The sequence below is a fragment of the Ctenopharyngodon idella genome, chromosome 10 (assembly GCF_019924925.1).
Source record: "Ctenopharyngodon idella isolate HZGC_01 chromosome 10, HZGC01, whole genome shotgun sequence".
Classification (NCBI taxonomy): Eukaryota; Metazoa; Chordata; class Actinopteri; order Cypriniformes; family Xenocyprididae; genus Ctenopharyngodon; species Ctenopharyngodon idella.
The window spans coordinates 37,214,186-37,239,256 of NC_067229.1; the positions used below are offsets into that span (position 1 = coordinate 37,214,186).

General features: G+C 35.6%; 1 protein-coding gene across 1 annotated transcript; it reads right to left on the reverse strand.

Annotated features, from left to right (window-relative positions):
- Positions 1-399: 399 nt before the first annotated feature.
- On the reverse strand, positions 400-24,380 carry ints2 (integrator complex subunit 2). Its single transcript, XM_051909205.1, is given in 26 exon segments — positions 400-1,394; positions 3,159-3,335; positions 3,817-3,922; positions 4,331-4,438; positions 5,368-5,661; positions 5,755-5,956; positions 7,013-7,138; positions 7,229-7,430; positions 8,240-8,404; positions 9,693-9,797; positions 10,620-10,728; positions 11,584-11,760; positions 13,408-13,473; positions 13,475-13,543; positions 13,931-13,999; positions 15,432-15,546; positions 16,397-16,468; positions 17,558-17,683; positions 18,400-18,620; positions 18,712-18,882; positions 18,988-19,118; positions 21,441-21,554; positions 21,819-21,921; positions 22,731-22,869; positions 23,039-23,332; positions 23,949-24,380. Coding segments are annotated over 25 exon segments (3,633 nt in total). The 5' UTR covers position 23,332; positions 23,949-24,380; the 3' UTR covers positions 400-1,221.
- Between the last annotated feature and the right edge of the window lie 691 nt (positions 24,381-25,071).

The following is a 25,071-nucleotide window of genomic DNA, read 5'->3' on the forward strand; positions in this document are numbered from 1 at the left end:
ATGCATAAGCGTTTCCATGTGTACTCCAGGCTTTGGAGCCAGTATTTTTACATGTGACAAGAGCGCCACCATGTGGATCTAAAGGATGTGTTATTTTTAATACTATTTTTATCACCACAGATAAAGGATAAAAAAAATATCAGGTGGACTATGTGAAATATCAGGTGGCCTATGTGAAATATTGAAGTTTATGTAAATGTTTTTAATTAAAACTGTTGGTGCTTTTTGTGACTTATTATTTGGCAACCTCAAACGGTTCACAATGTCAGCCATATGTTCTTCTCAGAATGTGCTAAATAAAGGTGAAGTGTGATTTTTTTCCATGTTAAAACCCCAACATAATAAGCAACTACAAGTAAGCCATTATTAAGTTATAATCAAAAGTGAGTAAACAAAGTCTTTCCAAAAAGATGTTTTAATACAAATGTTCAAAGGATCGACATGTAAACAAAACCAAGGTAACAAAAAAATTCAGATGTCACACTTTGAGCCAAGAAAATACAGTTAAATGCTGGTCTAGAAAACAGACCGATAATATTACTGCTAAGTGCCCTGGACACACACACACATCTCGTCGCACACTCGAATGCACACTTAACTAACAAGCTAACACACTATTTAGAAAATGTCTACTACTTCTACAGTAAGCTGCTTTGTGACCTGAATTAAACCAATCCTTTAGGACAGGCCAGAGAATGAGCGTCCATTTCACTTAAGACTTAAAAAACGCTTCCTGGAAAGTCAATGTTATTTTGAGTCAAATATAGACTGTGGATTTCGCTGGCAACAGAATATGGAATTGCAATCTATATTTTTATCTTTCAGCACATCTTATCCTTTGTTTTTAAAAATGGTACTCAGTGATTTGACTTTTCATATATATCATATAAGTACAGTTTACTTAAAACTATATCAAATTAGACTATCTTTCATTACCCTTCATTCCAGATGTTTTCATCACTTGTATTGGTATGCCAAAACTGAGGATTTATATAGAAAAATCATGTTCATGGTTTTGAGTGGATTGTATTTAAACTGAAATATTCTCAGCACTAGTCCAACAGCTGTAAGACATCTATCATTATAATGCTTCGTAGGTTCATAAGTAGATTTCTACGACCTAGAGTCCTGTAACATGAGACTTAATTTTTACATGGGACAAAATATTCATTCCAATCTATGCACAGTCCATTAACATTTCTATTTGCCTGTTTTGTGTTGTCACAGTGCCTGTGTGCTGGAGCTGATGATGTCCATGAAGGTGGCCTCTATCTGATAGCACAGCTGTACGTCAGGATCGGCTCCGCCCAGCTCCTCTGCAGATCTCTTTGGTAGAGAGAGTTTGGATTCTGATAGAGGTATTTCCTGTGGCTTCTCTCTCAGATATTGAAGCCCTAAACACAAGAGCACAGAGCATTAGATCTTAATCTAGGGCTATGTGATTTGGCCAAATAATATTGTGATTATCTTGATAAACACTGAGAAATATACTGTGAAATGATAACCTCATATTGCTGATGCTTATAAAAAGGATACATGAACAAAAAGGCATAAAAAACTGAAACAAAAGCTGGCATCCTCAGCAGACTGCAAAAACTATGAACTTGCAAGCAATGCCATGGGCTTCCAAAGCCTGCAGAAACAGTTACTCTTTAAGAGTCATCACACTTGGGAATCAAACTCAAACCTCTTTCAAAGTGTGGTGAGTAAAATTAACCCAGTTTTCTTGGCATTCATATGGTACCTGAATATGCAAGTAGATTTTTGGTCTACTTTAGCTGTTAGCTGGGGTCAAAAGCCACTTTTCACAATTTTTTAGTTGAATTTGATGGTAATATAATAGTGAAGAAGTATATATTAATGTAATGAATATATTAATGCAGTATTACTATAGTACATTTCAATACTATTATAATTAATATATTACAAATTAAATGTTTATATGAAAACTGAAGGAAGACCTTTGAGTATGAAAGCTTGTTTCCACCACAAAGTAAATAAATAAAAAAGGTAATTGCAACTTTTTATCTCACAATTCTAACTTCTTTTCTAACTCAAATTGCGTGTTATAAACTCACAATTGCGAGATCTCGCAATAGCGACTTTATATCCCGCAGTTCTGACTTTATAACTCACAATTGCAACTTTATATCACAATTATAACTTTATAACTCGCAATTGCGAGTTTATATCTCACAAATCTGGCTTTATAACTCGCAATTGTGACTTTATATCTCGCAATTCTGACTTTATAACTTGCGATTGCTAGTTTATATCTTACAATTCTGACTTTTTTTATTTTTTATTCAGTGGCAGAAACAAGCTTCCATATTTGAGTTTCAGTGTGTAATGCATAAATTATTTAAAATCTGGTGAAATCTCCTTTTCTGATACACAATATCACATTATTGGATTTGTATAATAACTGATAATAGTCAGAAATTTTTGAATTACACTAATCTGAATCTTGGCTTTTTGTGGTTGTTTAATAATCATACAAGACCATGTCACGATAATTATGCAGCCCTTCGCAAATATAAAACTATTCAAAACCTTCAGCAAGTTTTCCAGCTTTGGTAGCTATTTCCATGGAGAGAAAAACAAACAACAACAACAACAACAACAACAAAAGAGTATAAAATAAAAACTATAATAGTTTTTTTTTTTTTTTGGTACACCTTTTTACCTTTGGTATACCTTTTTAGATCTATTTTTGGTAAAACACTTAAACCGCAACAGCTGGGTCTCGGAAGAAAAAAACATTAATTTTAGGGGAATTATTTTTTTAGAAGTAACTTCTAAACCTTTAAAGATTAACCTACTGTGAGCTGCAAAGTTTTTAACTGATGGAATATTCTTATGTTGAAGCCATCAGATCACATTATTTCAACGTATTTAAATATTGGTGGATTTTTTGGTGAAAAACTATATTACTCATAGTTCTGCAAAGAAATCGACACAAATCAGAGGCCTCACAACCAAGGCCTCTGAAAAACTGGGCCTGCACTGTTGCACTCTATTAAATCGAACTTAGTTAAAAATCTCTTCAAAGCGTCAACGGAGTAAAATACTCTTGCCCTATTCCCAGGACATACAACAGCCATTGAACATTTCAAAATTAAGAACAATCAAGTCAAATAAGACAAGAACACACTCACTGGCAATGAGAGGGTCAATGTCTCTGGCCTTGGTGGTGACATCAGCAGCAGACACCTGTCCCACCTGAACCAGCAGGGACATGACGTCATCAAACAGTGGAGGGAAAGCCTTGCAGAATGAAACTAGGCATGGCAGTGTTGGCATGAAAAATGCATAGCGCTTGGTACGGGTCAGTACTGTGGCAGATTAAAAAAATTAAAAATTAGTTACACAAGTTAATATATTGGACAGAATCATATGCAATGAGTTTTTGGTTGCTTTTAAGAACAGATGCACAAGACAACATAAAACTTAAGTGATCTGATACAGAAAGGTAAGGAACTTTAGGATTTAAGAGCGCTCAAGACTCTTCTGGTTCTCCATTCAATAAAACATAATAAATGGATGGCTGATGCATAATTTATAAACACTGCAGATAGGGTTTGTCATAGACAGTAACAAATGGCCAGCAGAGGGCAGTGTGTACAAAGATAATGGGACAAGTTTGCATAGGTTGGTTTTTGTTACAAAAAAAGTCAGAGTAGTCTGATATCTCCAATTATCAATGTTATTTTTAGACACTCTTTAATAAAATGCCAGTCCTAATAAATGAATAAGAATGGAGACTAAGATAAAGAGAGGATGGAAGAGAGATAAAGAAATAAGAGTTATTTCTACCTGTGAGGAGGGTACCCATCACACTAATGGCAAGACGTGCCACACTGAGGGATTTGGGCAGGGCGTACTGGGTGCACAGATGGGACAACAGCTGTATGGCGAAGATCTGTGGCAGACAAAACAAAACTGCCATTAGCTTCAAGCCCAGAGGTCAACCCTGAGGGCTCACCATGTGTCTGTGATTTGAATGATGTAATACAAACTCTTAATACTTCAACTTTTAGCTGTACAGCTCTAAGTTAAGTTGTAGTATATACTATAAAGTTATAAAGACTCTCACATCCTATTGAGTATACTTATATACTAAATATAGTAAACCATGGTACTTCTGTGTGTCTCATTTAGTCACAAAACGTTGCTATGGTTACTGTTGTAGACCATGACAGGTATACACACATGGGAAGATAATTTATGGCATTCACACATAAATTAAAATGATGCTGTCACTCCCAGAACTTAGTACATGTTTCATTTATGGCTAATAATATGGATGGACACATTGATATTTGCTTACCTGTTTCTCCAGCTGCGGCTGAGCGAGGAGTTCTGGGATAAAGTCTAGACAGATGTGCATTGAAGGAATTCCTGCCACTGTCAGAGGAAGCAAAGGCTGTGGATAACCCTGAAGAAACATTATACATATAGAACACATTTAGAACTCAAATAGAGATTTAGAACAAAATTAGAAATGTATTTTTATTTATCTGAAACAGATTTATATAAACCTCATGGCTGTTTAATTTCAAAATGTACAAAATTATGTTCAAGTCAAAATGAAAATGACCTTATTACATGTGCTAAAATTTTACACTATAGTTCAAAAGTTTGGGTGTTGTTAAGATTTTTTTTTTTTCTGGCTCACCAAGGCTGCATTTATTTAAATAAAAAAATACAGTAAAAAAATAATAATAATATTGTGAAATTTTATTACAATTTAAAAGAACTGTTTTCTAAATTAAAATGTTATGTATTCTTGTGATGGCATCATTGCTCAAGTCTTCAGTCACATGATCCTTCAGAAATCACTCTAATATGCCGACTTGGTGCTCAAGAAATATTTCCATCAGTTGAAAACAGTTTTGCTTAACATTTCTGTGGAAATTGATACTTTTTTAGAGGATTCATTGATAAACAGTTAACAAAATGCATTTATTTGAAATAGAAATCTTTCTTAAAAAAAAAAAAAAAAATATATATATATATATATATATATATATAAAATCTTACTGACCCCCAAGCTTTTGAACAGTAGTGTAACTTTGCCACCTCTTTTAACGGCTCCCCTTAAACCACCTGTCAGACAGAGACCACTTTTCTCTAATCAATCTAATCAATTCCCAATGGATAAAATTCAATCCCGCCTTTTTCTCACTGAATATCCTTTTTCACTCTAAAATATGTAAAAGAAAAAATTTCAAATACAAAAGTAAGAAATCTGTAAAGGGAAAACGTGTGTGTACTGTGTTTTAAGACTTTTATGAGGTTTGATTATTACAACGTATGTATATCATCATAACGGTGATTACTTTTATGTAACAGAGATTTAGTTACCTGGAAGTGTACTAGTTTGGCAATGTTGGGGTCTGCGATGAACATTTGGTGCAGCAGGCAACAGATGAGGCACTGCACCTCCCTCAGGTCACTGAGCAGACCGCCCTCTACCTCGCATTCCCTCTGGGACCCCCGCCCAGTCACCTCGTCTCCCACCTGCTTCCGCATGGGAATACCTGGAGCAGACTGAACGCTCCTCAACAGGCTGTCTGCTCCTCCACCTCCTCCCAGCTGCAGCTCCTCCTGAGGGGACGGCAAACACACCTCCAGCAAGATCTGTACTGCTGCACTGTCCTGAAGGTGGACAAACACAACACACATATGCAAACACATGTACAAACTCATGATTCCGAGGAGTATTAGAGATGTGTGTGTCCATGTGTCTACCTGAGCAGCCAGAAGAGCATTCTTTAGCTCCTCTCTGGTGACCTCAGGTGTGTCAGGTTGGCCACTGAGCCCAAGGTTTGATACAGTCTGAGCCTGTCGCTCAAATTCAGCCGTCTCCTTCAGGTGGGCATTCAGGTAGGCTTTAGATGCCAGCAGGTACCCGTTCAGCATGTGAAGAGTGATGTCCATTAGTGGAGGACACCTTCAGAAGAACAAACACACACAATTCATACAGTAAGACTAAGATATATCATAATATTATAAAATATAATATACTATAAAAACATGAAAAACATAAGCAGCACAACTGTTTTCAACAGTGATAATCAGAAGACATGTTTATTAAGCAGCAAATCATCATATTAGAATGATTTCTGAAGGATCATGCGACACTTAAGACTGGAGTAATGATGCTGAAAATTTAGCTTTGCAATCATGGGAATAATTTACATTTTAAAATAGAAAACAGCTATTTTAAATTGTAATAATATTTCATAACATTACTACTTTTACTGTATTTTTGATCAAATAAATGCAGCCTTTGTGAACATTAGACTTGCTGCGATAGTCTGTGTTGTTCAGTGACACACTGATTACATCACTTGGTCACTGCAGCACTGCCCCCCCACCATCATTTTGATTTTTTATAGTAATAAAAATCATTTAGTTCAGTTAGAGAACAGACACTACAATTGAAAACTGAATGTGTCTGCTCAATTCAGCATGAGCCGAACAAGAGTCACAGCACAGATCAGCAGCAGGAGTCAAATTTCATTTATCATGTGACGAGAGTGAGGCGAGCTGACTGACAAGACAATGGCAAAAAGTTCTATGTTTAATGTAAGCAAGTTTGTCACTGTACTGTTTTGTTGTTGTGTTTTTCCATTAAGAATAATAATGAAACCACCATTCAAGCAATTGCCACCCCTGAATTGCCGCTAATTAAAAAAAAAAAACAGTAAAGTGCGCATGGCCGCACTGGCATTCATAAGCGATTTAAAAGCAAGGCAGAAAAGAGGGAAAATAATACCGAAATCACCCCCACCCCACAAGTTTTTATTATTGGTGTTATCACACGTCGATTAACCGGTGGGAAAATTTCCTCACCATCATATATGTGCACATATATACATACATATATATATATATATATATATATATATATATATATATATATATATATATATATACATATATTACAAATTCTATTAGCAGCATAAAATTGGCATAAATTATAGAATTTCTAAGCAGATAATACCTGAAGACTCTGGGGTCGCTGCGTAGGACAATGAGAGGATCCACCATCAGATCATTCTGAGTGTATCTCTGATGCCGCAGGAGCTTTACTGATGGCTGCAGAGCATTTACTGTCATTACCCACAGCCTGACAAAGTAAAGGAAGATAGAGACTTAGTACAAGTGCTAAAGATATCCTTCCATTTTACTACAGCATATAAAACAGAGGAAGTCTCACTTGCGTGGCATGACTGTATTAAGTACCATCCAGAGTTTGTTAACAGTCTGTAGGATTCTGCGAGAGACGCCGTCCTCTAAGAGCAGCCCCATGCTGGCAGTCAGAGCCTCTGCGTATGGGATTAAATCTCCCGCAGAGAGCAGCGTCAGGTGCTCTAGGATACGCAAAAGCCTGGGCCCACCGGAGAGGACATTCTGGAAAGCTAAGAAAAAAAAAAGAAAAAGAAAAAAGAGATTAATTTTAAAATGTAATTCATTTACATTTATGCTAATTAATAAATCAAAGTAATCGCCAATAATTGCTTATATTAATATTTGATTATAATGAATTCAAAGACACATTTAGAAATCAATATATTGTTTGTTTTATTTCCAAATCACTAAACATATAAGCCTGTCACTATCTGTGAATACAAAAAAAAGCCCTGTGGAGAAGAAGGCCTGTCAGAGCAGCGATGTATAAATACACAAACACCTTCAGGCTCATTAATCCACAGGTGCAAACCTGAGTCACACACATGAAAGGTTAGACTACTACAACAAACTATTCATATCATAGACCATAATAAACACTTGTGATCTCCAGTGCCAAAGGGCCTTATGAGTTTCAATGTAGAGTTCAGTGGACTGGTTTACTCTAGTGTGAAATTTGCGTGAGAAATACGTCGTACAGCAGAGAAGTGCTAATTGGTTTGCAGAACCCTACCTGAGCAACAACTTTTCTGTTTTTATCCATGATTGTTTTAATTTTACAAAAAAAATATATATATACATATGCCATTCCAGTTCCTTATTTTGATTTCGTGTTGATATAACCAAAATTGGCATTTTTGACGTATGTCCCATTTTATTTACTTTTAATCATTATTAGTATAATTTAATGTGGAACAATGTCAAAAATATTTTTAAATAATGCATCAAATTTTGAAAATTCAGTATATGCCAGAAAATCTTTAATGTAATTTCTGTCATAATCTTTAACTAGGTGGAAGATTGTGTGAGCTGCTCGTACCTTCTCGCAGCTGTGTCTGTGAATATTTGCAGGATGAGGATGTCAGTAGCATCTTCCTCAGTAAGGGCAGAGTACCAGTCACTTCCTCTTCACTGATCCAGTCTTCCACCATGCACAGGTGAGGGTAGTTTGTGGCCAGTAGACGCAGAAGAGCAGAGTGCAGGCCTGAAGATGTAAATAATGAAATGAAATGAAATAAAACAGTGTAAATACAAAACTTATTCAACTTTATTTGATATTTATTAGGGCTTCACCGTAATAGTCTACTAAATGTTAGTCAATGAGAAAAGGCTTAGTACTAGACTTTTATTAGTCAGTTAGTCACAGAAAAAAAAACTGCACACACAGAGGAAGTGGCGAAGTCACGCAGTCCGTGAGAAACAGATCATTAATGGCGGGTCCTTGTGGTATTTACAGGTAATCCAAACGCTTGCCTATCATCCATCGACCTTAAATATGGCTTATCATTTGAAACAAGTAAGCAGTAGCAACTTTACTTGGTCGCTCGCTCTAATGTTAACCTAGATAAATGTGCACTATTATTAGGCACATATCCAAGTGTTTGTGCGGAGTGTGGAAGCTAAAGTATTAGTACGCTTACTGCATGACATGGAAGTGCCGGCACGATCACTTTTTTCCTGACAACAGCATTTTTTCCTGATAACAGCGGAAACAACTTAAAATACTGATAAGAGTAATGCATCATTCAAAACTATAAAAATAGTTTTATTTGTGTAAACTCACAATAAATGCAAAACATTGTGTTATTGTAAAATAAAACAAACAGGACGTGCTTTCTGCTGTCTTGGTCTCCGTAAACTGGAGCGCGTCACAAAAATAAACCGATACTCAGCGTGGTTACTTGCCTCACAGACATACCTCACAAGAAAGCCTGAAATGTCTACTTTTAAACAAACCAATTAAAAAAAAAAAAAAAAAAAAAACTCTTTGATTATGTAATCCGTATGAAAGGTGGATTTTTAGTTTATTAATATACATACATATATACATATAATGAGCCTTTAAAAAATAATTTTATATATATATATATATATATATTTTTTTTTTTTTTTAAAGGCTTATTATGGTTTAGTATCCCCTAAATTAATTTATTATTTAAGTAATAAATTAATATAAACCTGCGATTAGCCGACTAATGGCTTAAATGAAGTACTACTAGTCGACTAGAGCAATCTTTAGTAGGGGCAGCCCTAATATTTATTTTTTATTTAGTATAACCACTGGAACGTTTCACTGTTTGTATGAATACAGCCCGAAAATCAATGGACATAAAAATAAAAAATATATTGAGAGAAACATTTCAAGTATCAATGTAATGTCATGAGGAAAAGAATTGCATCTAGATATGACTGTATTATCACCCCTGGTGAACATATTTGAAAACTACTCTGCTGAAAATAAGTGCATTGGAGGTTAAACAGGTGTCCTTTACCTCCCAGCTCCTGCTGCAGTCCTTGTGCCTGGCGGATGAGGTGTTTAATGGGAATCTGGTCCATGAGGGCAGGAGAGTAGGATTTTGGTTTCTTCTGCATTAGTGCTGGCAGTAGAAAACACATGGTTATCAGGCTGTTTGTTAAAAATAGGCCTCTGTGGTGCAGCTCATGTACAGGTGATTTTTCATTGTATTCCAGTTCATTAGCACAGCCAAAGGGCATCATTACTCCAGGATGATAGAGGAGAAGAGAGGGAGAGAGAGAGATTAAATAAGCACAGCACTCTGGGAAGAGCTGTGTGCATAAACAGTGAAGAGTAACCGCTCTAATAACCGATGAGAGGCTTCCAAAGCAAAGTCAAACTGCAGGTGATTGGTGTGAGTTTGAAGCAATTTAACATGCAGAGGAGGGAGCAGGAAGCTAAGCTGTACTGCTCTCATCCTAATATTATAACAGCACTCTGGGTGGCAAGACAGGAACTTACATAAGTGTGAATGCACCAGATTAACTGTAGATAAAATGATTGTCTTGTTGTTCATTTAATAAATGAATTGTTTAAAATTAAACTGAGGAGGCTGTAAGGAGGCAACAAAACAGAAAAGATGTCCAAAAACAAAATAATCATACATGCAGAACTCAGGATGAAGTTGGAATTTGAATGGAATGGATCAATTGAAACAACCACATTTTAATTTAAAGAAATTATATACAGGGAATAATTATATCGTAGTCAATAAAATTTAATTTAACTTATTAAATACAATAAAAAGTACAAATAAATACAATTTTATATAAAATGAATTAATAAAAAAAAAATTAAATATAAAAGGAAAGTAAATTTAATATAATAAAATATAAATTTAATAAAAAATTATTTAAAGGTGACATTTTAAATATTACGTCAGGTAAGAGTGTAATATACTGACCCAATGTCTTTGTATTAGCGAGCAGAGCTTCCTCATATGACAGGATGTAATAGAGAATGAGCAACTGGGTGGTGATGGTGTAGTGAGAACGGACTTTCCCTCCATCTCCCTGAGAGAGAGACAGATTATAGGGGGAGATGGAGAGAGGTCAAACAGAGGTTAAAAGCAGCAGAAGTTACAGGAATATATGGCTTTGATCTGTATTGGACAGGGCTGGAGATATATAGTGCATAATCTAGTCAAGTCAAGTGAAGTCACATTTATTTATATAGCGCTTTATACAACATAGATTGTTTCAAAGCAGCTTAACATTAATAAACAGGAAAATAAGTGTTAATGTTGTCAAATTAATCAATTATGAAACAAATTCAATTCCATCTGTAAAGCAGCTTTACAGAAGATAAGTGTCATTCAGCTTAATGTTGTTTCAATTCAGTTCAATAACTGTCAATGTTGAAACAAGTTCAATTCAGCTATAATCATCTCTACAGAAAACAATAGTGTCATTATTAAGTTCAATGTTGATTTAAATCAGTTCAATAACAGCGTCAATATTGCAAAGTTAGTGTCTTTACCAGCTCAGTTCAGTGTTGTTCTAATTGTGTTCTCGTCTGATAGTGTCAGTGCAATTTAATAGACAATATTACTGAATATTAATTGTCTTTATTCTATGAAGTATCACTGACATATATTTTACAGGGCTTTAATACTGTTAAACCTCAAATGTTTTAAAATGCTTTTTGATAGTATATGATTTATGCTATAAATCCTCTAAAATCTGAATCTATGAATCTAATATCCAGAGGCCGTTTGTCTAAAAATAACCTTTAATAATATCTATGCCGCTGATTTGAGTAGGCTGATTTTTGTAACTGCAGGGCGGTCATTTATCACAGTTATTTTTTTGCTTTTTTAGATGATTTTGCAGTGAATGTGAGCAAAGAGATGCTTTAGCTTCACCCACCCCTGACAAGCTCTGGAAAACATTAAGGATCTCCTGCTCTGTGATTGGCTGGTTGGTGGCCTCAGGATTGGTCTTGGAAGCAGGGGTCAGGATGGAGTTAATGTAAACATCAATTAATGGAAGCAGCTGAGTGTGGAGTGGAGTGGTCGTCTCGCACAGCTGTCTGAAGATCCAGTCCTAAAAAAAAGGGAAAGAAAGAAAGAAAGAAAGAAAGAAAGAAAACTCAGATCATTCAGAATAAGCGAATTATCCAATCATCTACCTCTGGCACTCGGGTGATTAAATCATCTTTCCAGCTGAGCAGATCAATAGCTATAACATGGCTTACTGACTCTAGAGGAGGCAGATTCCAGTCTTTAAGGCTGACGATGTAATTGTGAGGAAACATTCTGATCAGTCGCGCGATGCACTACCACATTCAAAAACCACATCCTTAATTAAATCAATGGAGTGTCTTTCCATGAGTCAGGAGAGGAGCCAGCCAGTCAAATAGATAATAGAACCCAATGGATTCAAGTCAATACTAGCACTGAACAAGTCAACAGAGTAATGTAGTGTAGTTAGCACAGTGTGGGTTTTAACAGAACAGAACAGAAAAACAAAACAGGATAAGGAAAAAAACAGAACAAAACAGACCTTAACATAAAACAACAGAATAGAACAAAACTAAACAAACAGAATAACCAAAAAAACAAAAAAACACTGGAATAGAAAAAAAAAATAGTATAGAATAAAAAATAAAGTAAAAGAGAATGAATCACAAAACAACAACAGAATAGAATGTAAGAGAACAAAGAAAAGAATAGAATGAGACAAAACAATTTTGAACATAGGATGCAACAAAATAAAATAATAGAACATAATAGAACATTAAAAAAAAAAAAGAATAGTGCAAAAGTACAAAAAGTTGATGACAGAACAAAAATAAAGTAGATGGGAACAGAAAACAAAACAACAGAATAATAATAATAAAAAAAAACTAAACAGAATAGAACTAAATAGAAAACAGAGAACAAAATAATATAGCACAGATGATAATAACTACAAAATATAAAAGTGGTTCTCAACAGCTTGTTTTCTTATTTATTTACCTTATGTAGCCCTGCCCCTTTTTAGCACTGCACTCATTGTATTCTGTCTTCCGGATTGTATTTCCACAGCATGGATGTAAGATCTTACAAATTTATGAATTAACTGCTCGTTTTTAAATCTTACAGGTCTACTGACATTTGTCATGACATCCGCTTCAATGCTCATGACAACTTTCGTTAACTTCACAATAAGTAAATCCACTTCACAAGCTAAATACTCTTTGACAGAGACGTAACAGAAATGTACAGAGCTACCACAAAAACGGAAGTTCAACCACAAAATTCTAAAGATGGCTGTGCGCTTGTTTCTCTGGCACATAAGGTCTATATATATATATATATTATATATAGAGAGAGAGAGAGAGAGAGAGAGTGTATGTTCTTCAATAAAAACAATAGTTATTTAGAGGGAAAAAGATGCATTTTAATTACTTTAAAATTAGATTATTTTAATATATTAATAATAATGTATTAATTTAAATACTTTTTAAGTCATTCTGCTGCCCCCTTGGCCTCCTAGTGGACCCCCGCCCCACTGGAAAAGAATAATCTTGACAGAATAGAATAACAATGACACAGAACAAAAAACAGACATAGATATAGAAGAAAGAGAATGCAAGAAAATACTATGGAATACAATACAAAAGTGCAAAAAAAGGTAGCAGGTGATACAAAAACAAAACAGAAGAGAAACAGCACAGTCAGAATAGTATGGGGAGATCATCAGGTTTACCTTTATGGACACTTTATGTTTGGTGAAGGCTCTGCTCCTCAGGAGCTGGTATATGCAATGGATGGGGAAGGAATCCTGTGATGTTGGCACTGAGGTTATTAGTAACTGCCACTCTCACTGCATGTGCTGTAACCACCTGCGACAACACAAACATCCACTTAATATCAGTCTTGACGCAATGATTGTGCAGCTACATTTACATTTAAGATATTCAGCAGATGTCTTATCCATAACAACAAAAAGCCCTTTGCTTCTGCTGTGTTCGACAGATGGCAAGCACGCAATTCTCAAAGTTATCTGCTAGGACAGGATATCTATAATAGTGCATGTAATAATATGACAAGCTGTTAGTAATTAAGATGTTTGCTCTGGTGCCTACACAGCTCTTGCAATAAGTCAAATAGAGACATACACAATTCATTATCTTTTGCAAAAACATTGTTCTTATTAAAAGAGGCTAGTGACTCTTACGATGACTGCTTTGCATTTAAACACCATCAGTCCACTATAAGGAAAGAGGTACCTGTTCTGTGAAGATTTCCTGAGTGAAAATGGTCTTCATTTTGCTCAGTGAGCTGGGTTTGATGGCGATCTGTGGAAGGATAAGCAAAATATGTTTCTCATTAAACTCAAGCTGCAAGTTTTAGAAACTTCATCCAGTTTCAAAAAATTTCAACAAAATATGAAGGTTTTCAATGCCGAAAGTGACTCATTCTGGCTAAACAAACCCTCCATGACTCATCAATAATGTACAACTCAGCTAAGGGCAATTACATATCACACAGACGTGCTTTAGCCTTCTCTGGGATGTGCATGTTCTCAGACACTAACAATCAATAAATTCGCCAATTAATTCACTTCCTTCTGAGACTTTTACAGTGCAGGCCAAGTATAATGGATGTTTACACCTAGAGGACTAATTTTGGATTTTAACCAATGTTGGCATTTAAGCCCAAAAGTAAACAGCACTAAGTACACCTTTTGTTATGTTCTAAATTGGACTTGCTTTTATAGAGAACAAACAAAAACCTAATACCTCTAGAGTGCACCACTGATGGATAAACCTGACCTACTGCTGTAGGCACTAGTATTAAATGGTTTTGTCTAACCAAAAGCTAATTAGCTAAATTATAAAGCATTTTTACTCATTATTAAAATAAGTTAAAATCGAATGTTTATGATGTCCAAAACTACTGTTTAGGTAGGAATTTTACTGGGTTTTGAAACTAAAATCCCTATCAGGTGTTTGTTTGAAATATGTGTTTCACAGATGTGATTTCACTTCCAGGCTGTTTTTCTTCACACAACTTTGGTAAAAATTACAGTGCATATTAGCTATCTTTGGGGTCCTCTGTGAAATTAAACCCACAGGGATAGAAACTTCTGCGATTGTGGAATGTATTTTTAACGCTCATTTATTCACACCCTCATTGCTCTAATTAAAAGGAAAATTGTTGTTGCACTACCTAGTGCACATTCATTATGGAATTCCCTTATCATATACACTACCGTTCAAAGACATTTATAATGTTAAAAAAAAAAAACATACTTCAAATAAATGCATTACTTTTAAACATTCTATTCATTGAAGAATCAAAATGTATCACAGTTTACACAGAAATATTAATCAGCACAACTGTTTGCAACATTGATAATCAGAAATGCTTCTTGAGCACCAAATCCGCACATTAGAATTATTTCTAAAGGATCAGTGACAGCGAAGACTGGAAAATAAGTTACATTTGAAACCATATTACAATAGAAAACAGTTTAAGTTGTAATAATATTTCACAAAATTACTTTTTACTCTATTTCCAATTGAATCAATGCAGCCTTGGTGTTCAAGAGACACACCCACCTTAGTAAAGTACATGAAATGACAGTCATCTAATATTAATAATTATAACTCAAATGTAATTTAGAAAACTAATTCTGCCAGAATAGTGCTAAAGTGATGTTCTTATTGTTGTGTTGTTCGGTTCACAGGCTGCTCTGGTGCTGCTCAACTGATGGCTTAAACTCACCTTCATCCCAAGGGTGGAGCAAACCAGCTCGATGATGGCACTGAGCTGGTTGCTATGGAAATACATGGCAACCAGTAATAGCATCTCTCCAAAAGAGGCAGAGACACCGGCGGCACTGGAAAGAATAAGAGAAGGGAGGAGAAAAGGGAGACGGAAAAGCAAAATAAGGAGAAATGGATTAAAAAGAGTCAATGATATTTAAACACTTTTATTATACAGAAGAAATAGATACACGCATACCAACCCCCAGGGTTACAGTGGGCTTAACATCTATGATAACACTAACCACAAACATGCACTATTTGTGCACCGATGGAGATTTATCTCTAAATTTATAGTGTGGATAAGCGCTCCAATCACAGTGGGTCACGCGGAGCGAAGCTGCAGGAGAGATGACTTATAACCCATCAGCTGCTTATTAGTTATTAAATTGAAAAAGCCTGTCACTGCCTAACCTCTGCATAACCCCATCTGTTTTCATTTTATCATTCATGCTCTTTTCCCCCTTCTTTTATAGGCATAAAATTGTCTAATAGATAGAAAATTGAGCACATTTGACCACAAATGTTTGTGTACGCACAAAACATTATATTTTTTCTCTTAAAGTGGCCTTTATACATGAAAAAACAAGAAACATGAAATAGCCCATGTCTAGAACAGAAGTGGGTTTGAGTGTGCCAGGCAGACCTCATGAGAACTAATAATTGCAGGACGCAAAGCATGAGAAAATAAATCAAAACTTTGTTCCAAGTACTTGTTCTCTTTGAAATTAAAACTAATTGGATTAGGATAAGGATAAACATAAGTTTTGTACACAAGCATACAAATTGTGTTTCTTGTAATTTACTGCTTCTCAAGGTTTCATTCTTGCTTATCATAAAATAACTGACATATTTAGAATGTTGTAAAATGCATTTATTGGCTATTATGGGTTTGAAGGGCTTGTCCATCCAGGCTTGTCATACCTCTCGAAATATTCCTCCTCTTTTATCATCCAGCTGAGCCACATTACCATCAGCTGCTCTTGTTCTGGAGTACTGCAGAGAGAAGACACAACAGCAATGACGATGCACCTGGGTTTTACTCCGGATTTTGAGCAAATTAAACTAAAATGTACTGAACTATTGAATATGAATTTAACTGAACAGAAACAAACAGCTTTACACTGAACATAACTGAGTGACAGAAAACAGAAAGTGTTTTACTGAAAAGTACTTGATAATGTTACACTGTTAAAGGGGTCATATCATGAATAATTACGTTTGATCCTTCACATGATCCTTCAAAAATCATTCAAATATGCTGATTTGGTGCTCAAGAAACATTTATTATTATTATCAATGTTGATTGCGGAACCTGTAGTACATTTTTTTCAGGATGCTTTGATGAATAGAAAGTTTAGACAGCATTTATTTAAAATTGAAATCTTGGTAACACTTTACAATAAGGTTCATTAGTTAACTTTAGTTAACTACATTAGTTAACATGAACTAATAATGAACTGCACTTATACAGCATTTATTAATCTTTGTTAATGATAATTTCAACATTTACTAATACATTATTAAAATCTTGTTAACATTAGTTAATGCACTGTGAGCTAACATGAACAATCACAGAACAACTGTATTTTCATTAACTAACGTTAACGAAGATTGGTAAATACAGTAGCAAATGTATTGCTCATGGTTAGTTCATGAGAGTTAATACATTAACTAATGTTTAACTAATGAACCTTATTGTAAGTGTTACTGAAATCTTTTGTAACAATGCAAGTCTTTACTGTCAATTCTGATCGATTTCTTGTATCCTTGTAAGTAAAAGTATTAATTTCAATTAAAAAAATAAATAAAATAATTACTGACCCCAAACTTTTGAACAGTTGTGTAAGTATTTCAGAAGTGTTTCCAAAATGATCAGCAGCTAAAATGATTCATAGTAAAATCCTTGGATTTCTGACAAGATTAAAATGGTGTAAAATGGTGTCAAACTTAATTATCGATTTTGGCATATTACAAGTGGACCTCATGGAGAAAAATTAAATTTATGATATGACCCTTTAATCATTAAATCATCATTTATCTTAACGGGCAGAGCAAGTGGAGTATTAGCGCCACAGGATGTACCTGACGAGAGTGGGGAACGCCAGTAGCTTGCAGAAGGACAGGGAGACAAAGCGCACTCCTGCAGGCGTGGCAGGTGGACGGCTGGTCATCAACTGCAACAGTTGCTCCGCCTCTTCATCTGTGGGCCTGTGGAGAGAAAACACATTTGAAACCATCTTTAAACTCTGAGACACTTTGAAGAGGTATTCGCGGTCATCAGGAACTGAATATAATCAAACAGGTGGAGTTAATTTCCAGTGTTGGGGAAAGCTACTTTTAAAAGTAATGAATTACAATATTACTTTACTCCCTAAAAAGTGACCAATTGAGCAAGTTACTTTTTATTGAGAGTAATGTGTTATGCTACTTTTGGTTACTTTTTCTCACCTGGGCTCGGCTTGCTTGCTTATTTTTTAATAACACACACAAAAAAAGATCTATTTTTGGCAAATGTAAAGGTAATGTAACCTTCACACCAAAAGTGAAATGAATAAGCCTCAGGCTGAAGGAAATGCAAATTCATGTCTGTACAGTAGAGAGCGCAGCTCAAACAAACCTTTCAGCTGTGCTGCCATTTTGGATCGCAGATAGTGAAAAAGCGAAAGTGATGTGACGTGTAGCCAAGTATGATGTCCTAGTGCGCACACACACAGCAGTAAGTATTGAACACACACACTGTAAACACACACCCAGAGCAGTGGGCAGCCATTTTCTGCTGTGGCGCCCGCGGAGCGATTGGGGGTTCGGTGCCTTGATCAAGGGCACCTCAGTTTAGCAGCTTAAGTGCCTAAGTTACATGTGGTTAAGAGTTACTACACCACCCATTTATACTGTAAAGACTGATTGCATCAACTGTAGCATACCTAAGACCAGCGATCCCCATAAGTGCGCAATAGAGCCGTAGCAGCGCACTGGCCTTCACCACATGCTCCTCCCGCAGGCCAGAGTATCCTGAGCTGCTCTCTGTGTCCATATCACTGTCATTGGGAACATGGGTACTGCGAGAGCGGGGTAATATGGCCACCAGCTCCAACAGCAGCTGCCTCCGCATCTGCCACAGCACCGAGCTGCTCTCCCTTTTCCTCTGAAGTGAGACAGTGAGACACAAACATGCATTTCATGAGTTTACAAAGCAGGTAATCATCAAATGCTTTAGTGCAACTGTTGTTTCTTACCTGCTGACCGTTGCGAATGAACATACTGAACCAGGTGCGCACTTTTCCATTGGTGCCCAGAAGTAGGCCGCTGACATAAGACACCAGAGGACTGACCGCCTCATCTGCCGTGTCTGGCTTATAGTCCAGTGTTAGAGCAACACCGAGACCTGGAAGATGACACTCCTCCACCTGCGGAAGGACCAAGGTTTTGACTTCAATATGACACATTGTTCTGATCACTCTATCTACAGCCAATTACAGAGAATGACAGGTGGTCTAGTGCTGGAGACTCACCACCATGGCCCTGATGTTCAGAGCTTGAGATGGGTTCATCTGACACAGCTGCCGGAGAGCTTCTGTCCTACGTCGACCACCCACGCTTTCCTCATCCTGCCGTTCTCCGTTCTTTATCAATCCCCTGCACACTGGAGACACGAAAGAAACAAGCAATTTTGATTAAATGTGCTGCTTTTATACATTTTTTTTAGCAGCCTGTAAACCACATAAAATATACTAATATTGTTATATTTTCATTATATACATTACAGTTCAAAGTTTTGGGTCAGTAAGATTTTTTTTTTTTTTTTACTTTTTTAACTTTTATTCACCAAGGATGCATTAAATTGACCAAATGTGACAGCAAAGATATTTATAATAAAAAAGATTTACATTTCAAATAAATGCTCTTCTTTTGAACATTCATTTTTCACAAGAATATTAAGCAGCAGAGCAGTTTTCAACATTGATAATAATAAGAAATGTTTCTTGAGAAGCAAACCAGCATATTAGAATGATTTCTGAGGTATTATGTGACTCTGAAGACTGGAGTAATGGCTGCTGAAAATTCAGCTTTGTCATTACAGAAACAAATTACATTTTAAAATATATTAAAACAGAAAACAGTTACCTTTAATATTTCACAATATTACAGTCATACTGTTTTTTTTTTTTTATCAAACAATTGCAGCCTTGGTGAGCATAAGAGACTTCTTTCAAAAACATTTTAAAAAATCTTACCGACACTAAACTTTTGAACGGTAGTATATGTACATAATTCATATCCCAATATACAGCCAAATATATCAAGACAGATATAACATTTTGGCATTTGACACTTTTTATTGAAAGACACATTAGAGGATGGATACAGAAAATTGGATATGAAACAAAAGGGCCAAGAATGGGCTAGTTAACATGGTTCAGTCTAAGTTTATTGAGATGAATGGGAATGCTAACACGTATCTTTCTGCAAGCCTCATAGACCTCCATTTATTGGGACATTATGTAGACCAGATTCGATCCTACGCGTCTATGTGAGCACCACAGCTAAACCTGACAGAACCATATGTATTAACTTCTATATTATGGCTCAGGTGAGATTATTTTAACACATTTTCCACAAACATCTTTAAATAAGCTTTTCTTCATTTGGCTCTGAATCAAGCTCTCACCTTGAATTAAAATATCTGTTTCCCTTTTATTCTGCGATTTTAACCACAGATGACAGTTTGCTGCGCAGAATGATTAGAATTACAGAGAACCTTTTATGACTAAGTGCCGGAATGATATTAGTTTCAATAGTCTCTTATGAAAAAACATCTGATTGAGAGAAAACGTAGCCGAGTCCGTCACAATTCATGCTGCATCTGATTACAGTGTATCTCTATAGACAAGCTCTTTCCCTTAATGATTCAGCCTTGAGCAGAATATTCTCCCAATGAAAGATCCTGTCTAGGTAATGAGCCTTGAGAATTGGCCATTCAATAATATGAAATGTTTCAAACTGGCTCTGAATGGGGCCTCACACAAATAAGCTATTGACTCAACAAGGACCTGGGAGTGATGAAAGGATACCAGAGACTCAGAGATGTTTTTATTTCCACTTCGAGTTTCTCTGAGGAAAACCCACATACACATAAAGAGGTGCACAAACACACCTAAGCCCAAACTGCACATAATCAGGAGCCAAACTCATCAAAATGGAAATTTAGCACCTCTCGGATGATCATGCAATGGCCACATGAGGCAGATAAAATGTAAAGTAAAACTGAGTCTCATGTGGCTTTATAGTCAATGAAAAAAGAATAAACCAAACAAATTGTTATATTTTGGTATGTTAAAAAGAAAACAATCGTACATAGCAGAAGAAAAAGAGATGATCTATGCACCTACCCAAAACAAGTTTTCAGATAGCATGCAAGAGCTTGCTAGTATTTTAAAAAAGCATTATGTTTTGTTTTTAATATGAGTGTACACAAATAAAAATGTACATGTTTCGAATGATGTCTTTCTCTGTATGATCAAAAATGATGGGAGTATTTTAAGTTGCCACTGTTATAATAAGACAAAATCATTTGGCATACTACAGTCCAGAGATGAAATATGCATGTCGACAAAAGAAATATGACCTATGCAAGAGTGCATTCTGTTCACTGCTTAGTGCTTAATACACTAAAGGAGGCTGTACTGTACCAACTACCTCAGGGGTTCAAAATAAATGAAAAGTAACCTTGCATTAGGGATTTGTTGCTTTTTCCTGTTGTACCGAACTCGTATTAAACTGTGACCCCAAGACCGAGGTATGTACCAAACCGTGACTTCTGTATACCATTACACCCCTAATAAATACATCTAATAAATGTAGATTTTGTATGTTGTCTTTGAAGGATAGGAAAGCTAATGGATTAAGTTACATATTTTAATTGTTTTAAAGTCAATTATAATATTTCAGCAGATAATGGACATACCTTCATTGAAGCTGTCTGGGACGTTTGCCACCAGCAGGCACAAGAACCACTCCCCATTCCTCACGTGAAGCAGGGCTTCAGCCACCTCAATGATGGGCAGCAAAGAAGGTAGCTCTGTTGGGAGCAGATAAACTTAAAATCAAGAAGTAATTTTCCTAGTTTAAGACAGATTTATAGTTTTATCTTTAAAGACAATAAATAAAGGCAAATTACAGGCACAGCTGAAGTATAATTTTAGCTAGGTCTTCAATTCTGACATGCTGAAGGAAATATTTACTGATCTAGAGATGATTGTTGAAACTTGTCAAGCAAAGTTTTTAAACTCTGCTCAACAACTAAAAGTTTTTAGTTTCACATTAAAAATGTTACACCGTTCACCTGCTTGTAAGATGCAGAGAACATCGGCCACTTCCTCCAGGTACACTGGACTCTCAAACAACTCAGAGGACTTGAGGAAAAACTCTCCATTAGAGTCAGCCACCTATTGAAGACAGGAAAATATTTTTAACACTATACTGATGTGTGATAGAACAAATTAACAAAGATACATGGCATTTTTATGAAATATTGAGGAAAACATGCATGTTTTTTTTTTATTTAGTCTTTTATAAATGTCGTTTTTTGGTTTTGCAGTGTTGTGAAAATTAAAGAATCATATTACATATATTATTCGGTCGGTATTTTTAATGTTTTGGTAAGAAACCTTTTATGTTCACCAAGGCAACATTTATTTGAACAAAAATACAGTAAAAACAGTAACAGTGTGAAATATTATTACAATTTAAAATAACTGTTCTGTTGTAATATATTTTAAAATGTAATTTATTCTTGGGATGGCAAAGCTGAATTTTCAGTAGCAATTACTCCAGTTTTCAGTGTCACATGATCCTTCAGAAATCATTCTAATATGCTGATTTGGTGCTCAAGAACATTTCTTATTATCAATGTGGAAAACAGTGGTGCTGCTTAATATTTTTGTGGAAACTGATAGAATACTGAAAAAAAAAAAAAAAAAAAACTGTGATGAATAGAAAGTTCCAAAGAATAGATTTTATTTGAAATGGAAATCTTTTGTAACATTATAAATGCTTAATATGTTTATATGTTTTGAAATTGCAATCTTTAAAAATTTCTGCACAACTATTGAGACAAAACGGCAAGTCTGATTACAATGGCATACAAAGTCTATAAGTATTTTGACATTGAAAAAAATTACACACTTCCTCTGTAAACTGCATATGAATGTGAAGGACAGATCATTATTCAGGAGTAAATAAAATGACACTAAACCTTGTTCATAATGGCCAACAGTTCACTGAGAGCCAGTCTGAGTCTCCTGAGAGGATCACTGTGCTCAAACTCCAGAGTCAAACCGTGCTGCAGCTGAGAGACCAGGATGCTTTCGCCATTAGAGCCTCCAGCCTTATGCCTGTATGGAGACAATTTAGTCAGATATATATCATCAGATATCTAAGCAAAATTCAGTCCATAACATCCCTCTCAGTTTCTCACAGCACTTCTGAGCGAGACTGAATTATCAGATATATTATGCCAATGATACAAAACAGCTACCCAGAAGAACATTCTTCTGAACCCACCTAAGCTGCTGCTCTTTTCTAGCATCCTGTTCCAGAGCATGAAAATCTACAGACAGCAGTGCAACAATAGAGTTCACCGCCTCCACCCCTGACAGCAGTCGCAGGATGAGCTTCTTGTCCTGTGCCCAGGCATTGCTCTGATCCGCAGGGGCACAGAGAGCCATCCTCACCAGACAGGGCAGCAGGAGCCGCAGCTCTGGGTCACTTAAAGCTGCTAGTCTGGCCACATCTACCTTCTGCATTGCTTCGAATGCATATGGGCTTACAAACTGAAGACTGGCACTGTCTGCCATTCTGCTGTGAAGAATGGATGGAAACGAAAGAGAAAGGAATTGTTTAACTTTTTAAAAAGTTTACAGTAACCACACAATATTAGTTATTACCTGTATTGCTATGACTGCAATATCATAATAATAAATGACAATGAGATTGTTTAAATGTAAATATTGAAAATAATAATAATAAAATAAAGAAATAAAATAAATATTAAATCACAGCTGTGACTAAAACCCACACTGGCAAAAGTACTGTGGTATTACCATGTTTTTGGACATGTACTATGGTAATACCATGACATTCCTTGAAGTATAGAGTAGTCGTCTTTAAATATTATAGTACATGAATAACAGTACCATTGTATAAAAGTGAGTTTACTTCACTTTTATTAGTATTTATAACAATTTATATTTCAGTTTTAACATGTGTTGCTCTAAAAATTTTGAAATTAATATTTAAAACACTTTAAATGCTCACTGTGGAGAGAACTGTCCTCTGCCCACTGTACAGCATAACCAAGTACAAACTTATGCTTAATGTATCAAACTCTGGCTGAAACGTTATTTTAACAGAATCTAATACAAGCATATTTTGTATCAGAAAGAACCGTGTGACAGCAGTGGGACTGTCTTACCTGGAGTTTACCACAGCCGATGACTTCAAAGGAAACACAAGCCCCGGTGAGGCCCGAGGGACCGCGGTCTGTAGTGATTCTCTGGCCGAAAGGAAGTTGAGCGTCGTCGGTCAAAGTAGCAGAGTTCACCACTAAGCTAACAGGCTAGCTGCTAGAGCTATCCCGCTTAACGAGATCCATTCATCAAGATTTAACTGATTGAAGCACTATAATTACAAGATTAATATTTATATGCTTCATATAATTCACTTATTCTGTATTAAAACGATATGTGTCCATCAGACTGTTTCCAGACAGCAAGCTAAAAGGTAGAATGGTGAATGATTTTAGCACAAGCGCTCATCTTCCCTGCGGTGTGCATGCTGAACTCTGACTGCGTCTCAAAACCGAGTGAGCCGCCTACCCAGACACCATTGTTTGGACATCATAGCCTAGGCGTGTTCATAGCTAAATTATGGTAATAGTGCAAGAAGTATGGTGCATTACAATAAAGGTAAAAAATAATATTTACATATAAAATGAAAATCGAACATGCCTATGATACCCAAAAATGCTGTCTAGGTAAATAAGGTAAATAGAGGGTTTGAGACACAACCATGAGACTTGTTTTAAATTGTAGCAGTAAGCAGCAAGGTCAGTTTCTTCGGTAACTATTTTTCCCATTCAACTATTTTCCGTTCTATTCCAGATTTTAAAATGTAATATTCATAATGATTTAATTATAGGATATATATTTTTAACCTTTTATTTATTAAAATTAGTTTTAGCGCAGTAAATTTAATCTAAATGTGGTATTTGAGTTCAGATTTACTACGGTTGTCATATTAACTCTAATTCAAATGTGGTTTTCATAGTAAGGCCATAGTAAACACGGGCACAACCTACTAAAGTTAAATTGTTAGAACAATGTAATTATATAATTATATTATATCCATTAGGCATAAAGCAAAATATGGGATTTGCGATGAAAAACAGTAACTTAAAACACATTTGAAGTGGTAGTTTGCAGATAGTCTTATGAACTTACTAGTAGATGACCATTATCAATATTTATTATTTATATTTAGAATATGAATGCTTCCCCTTCACATACTATAGTTATGTTTATAGTCACACTAAGTTG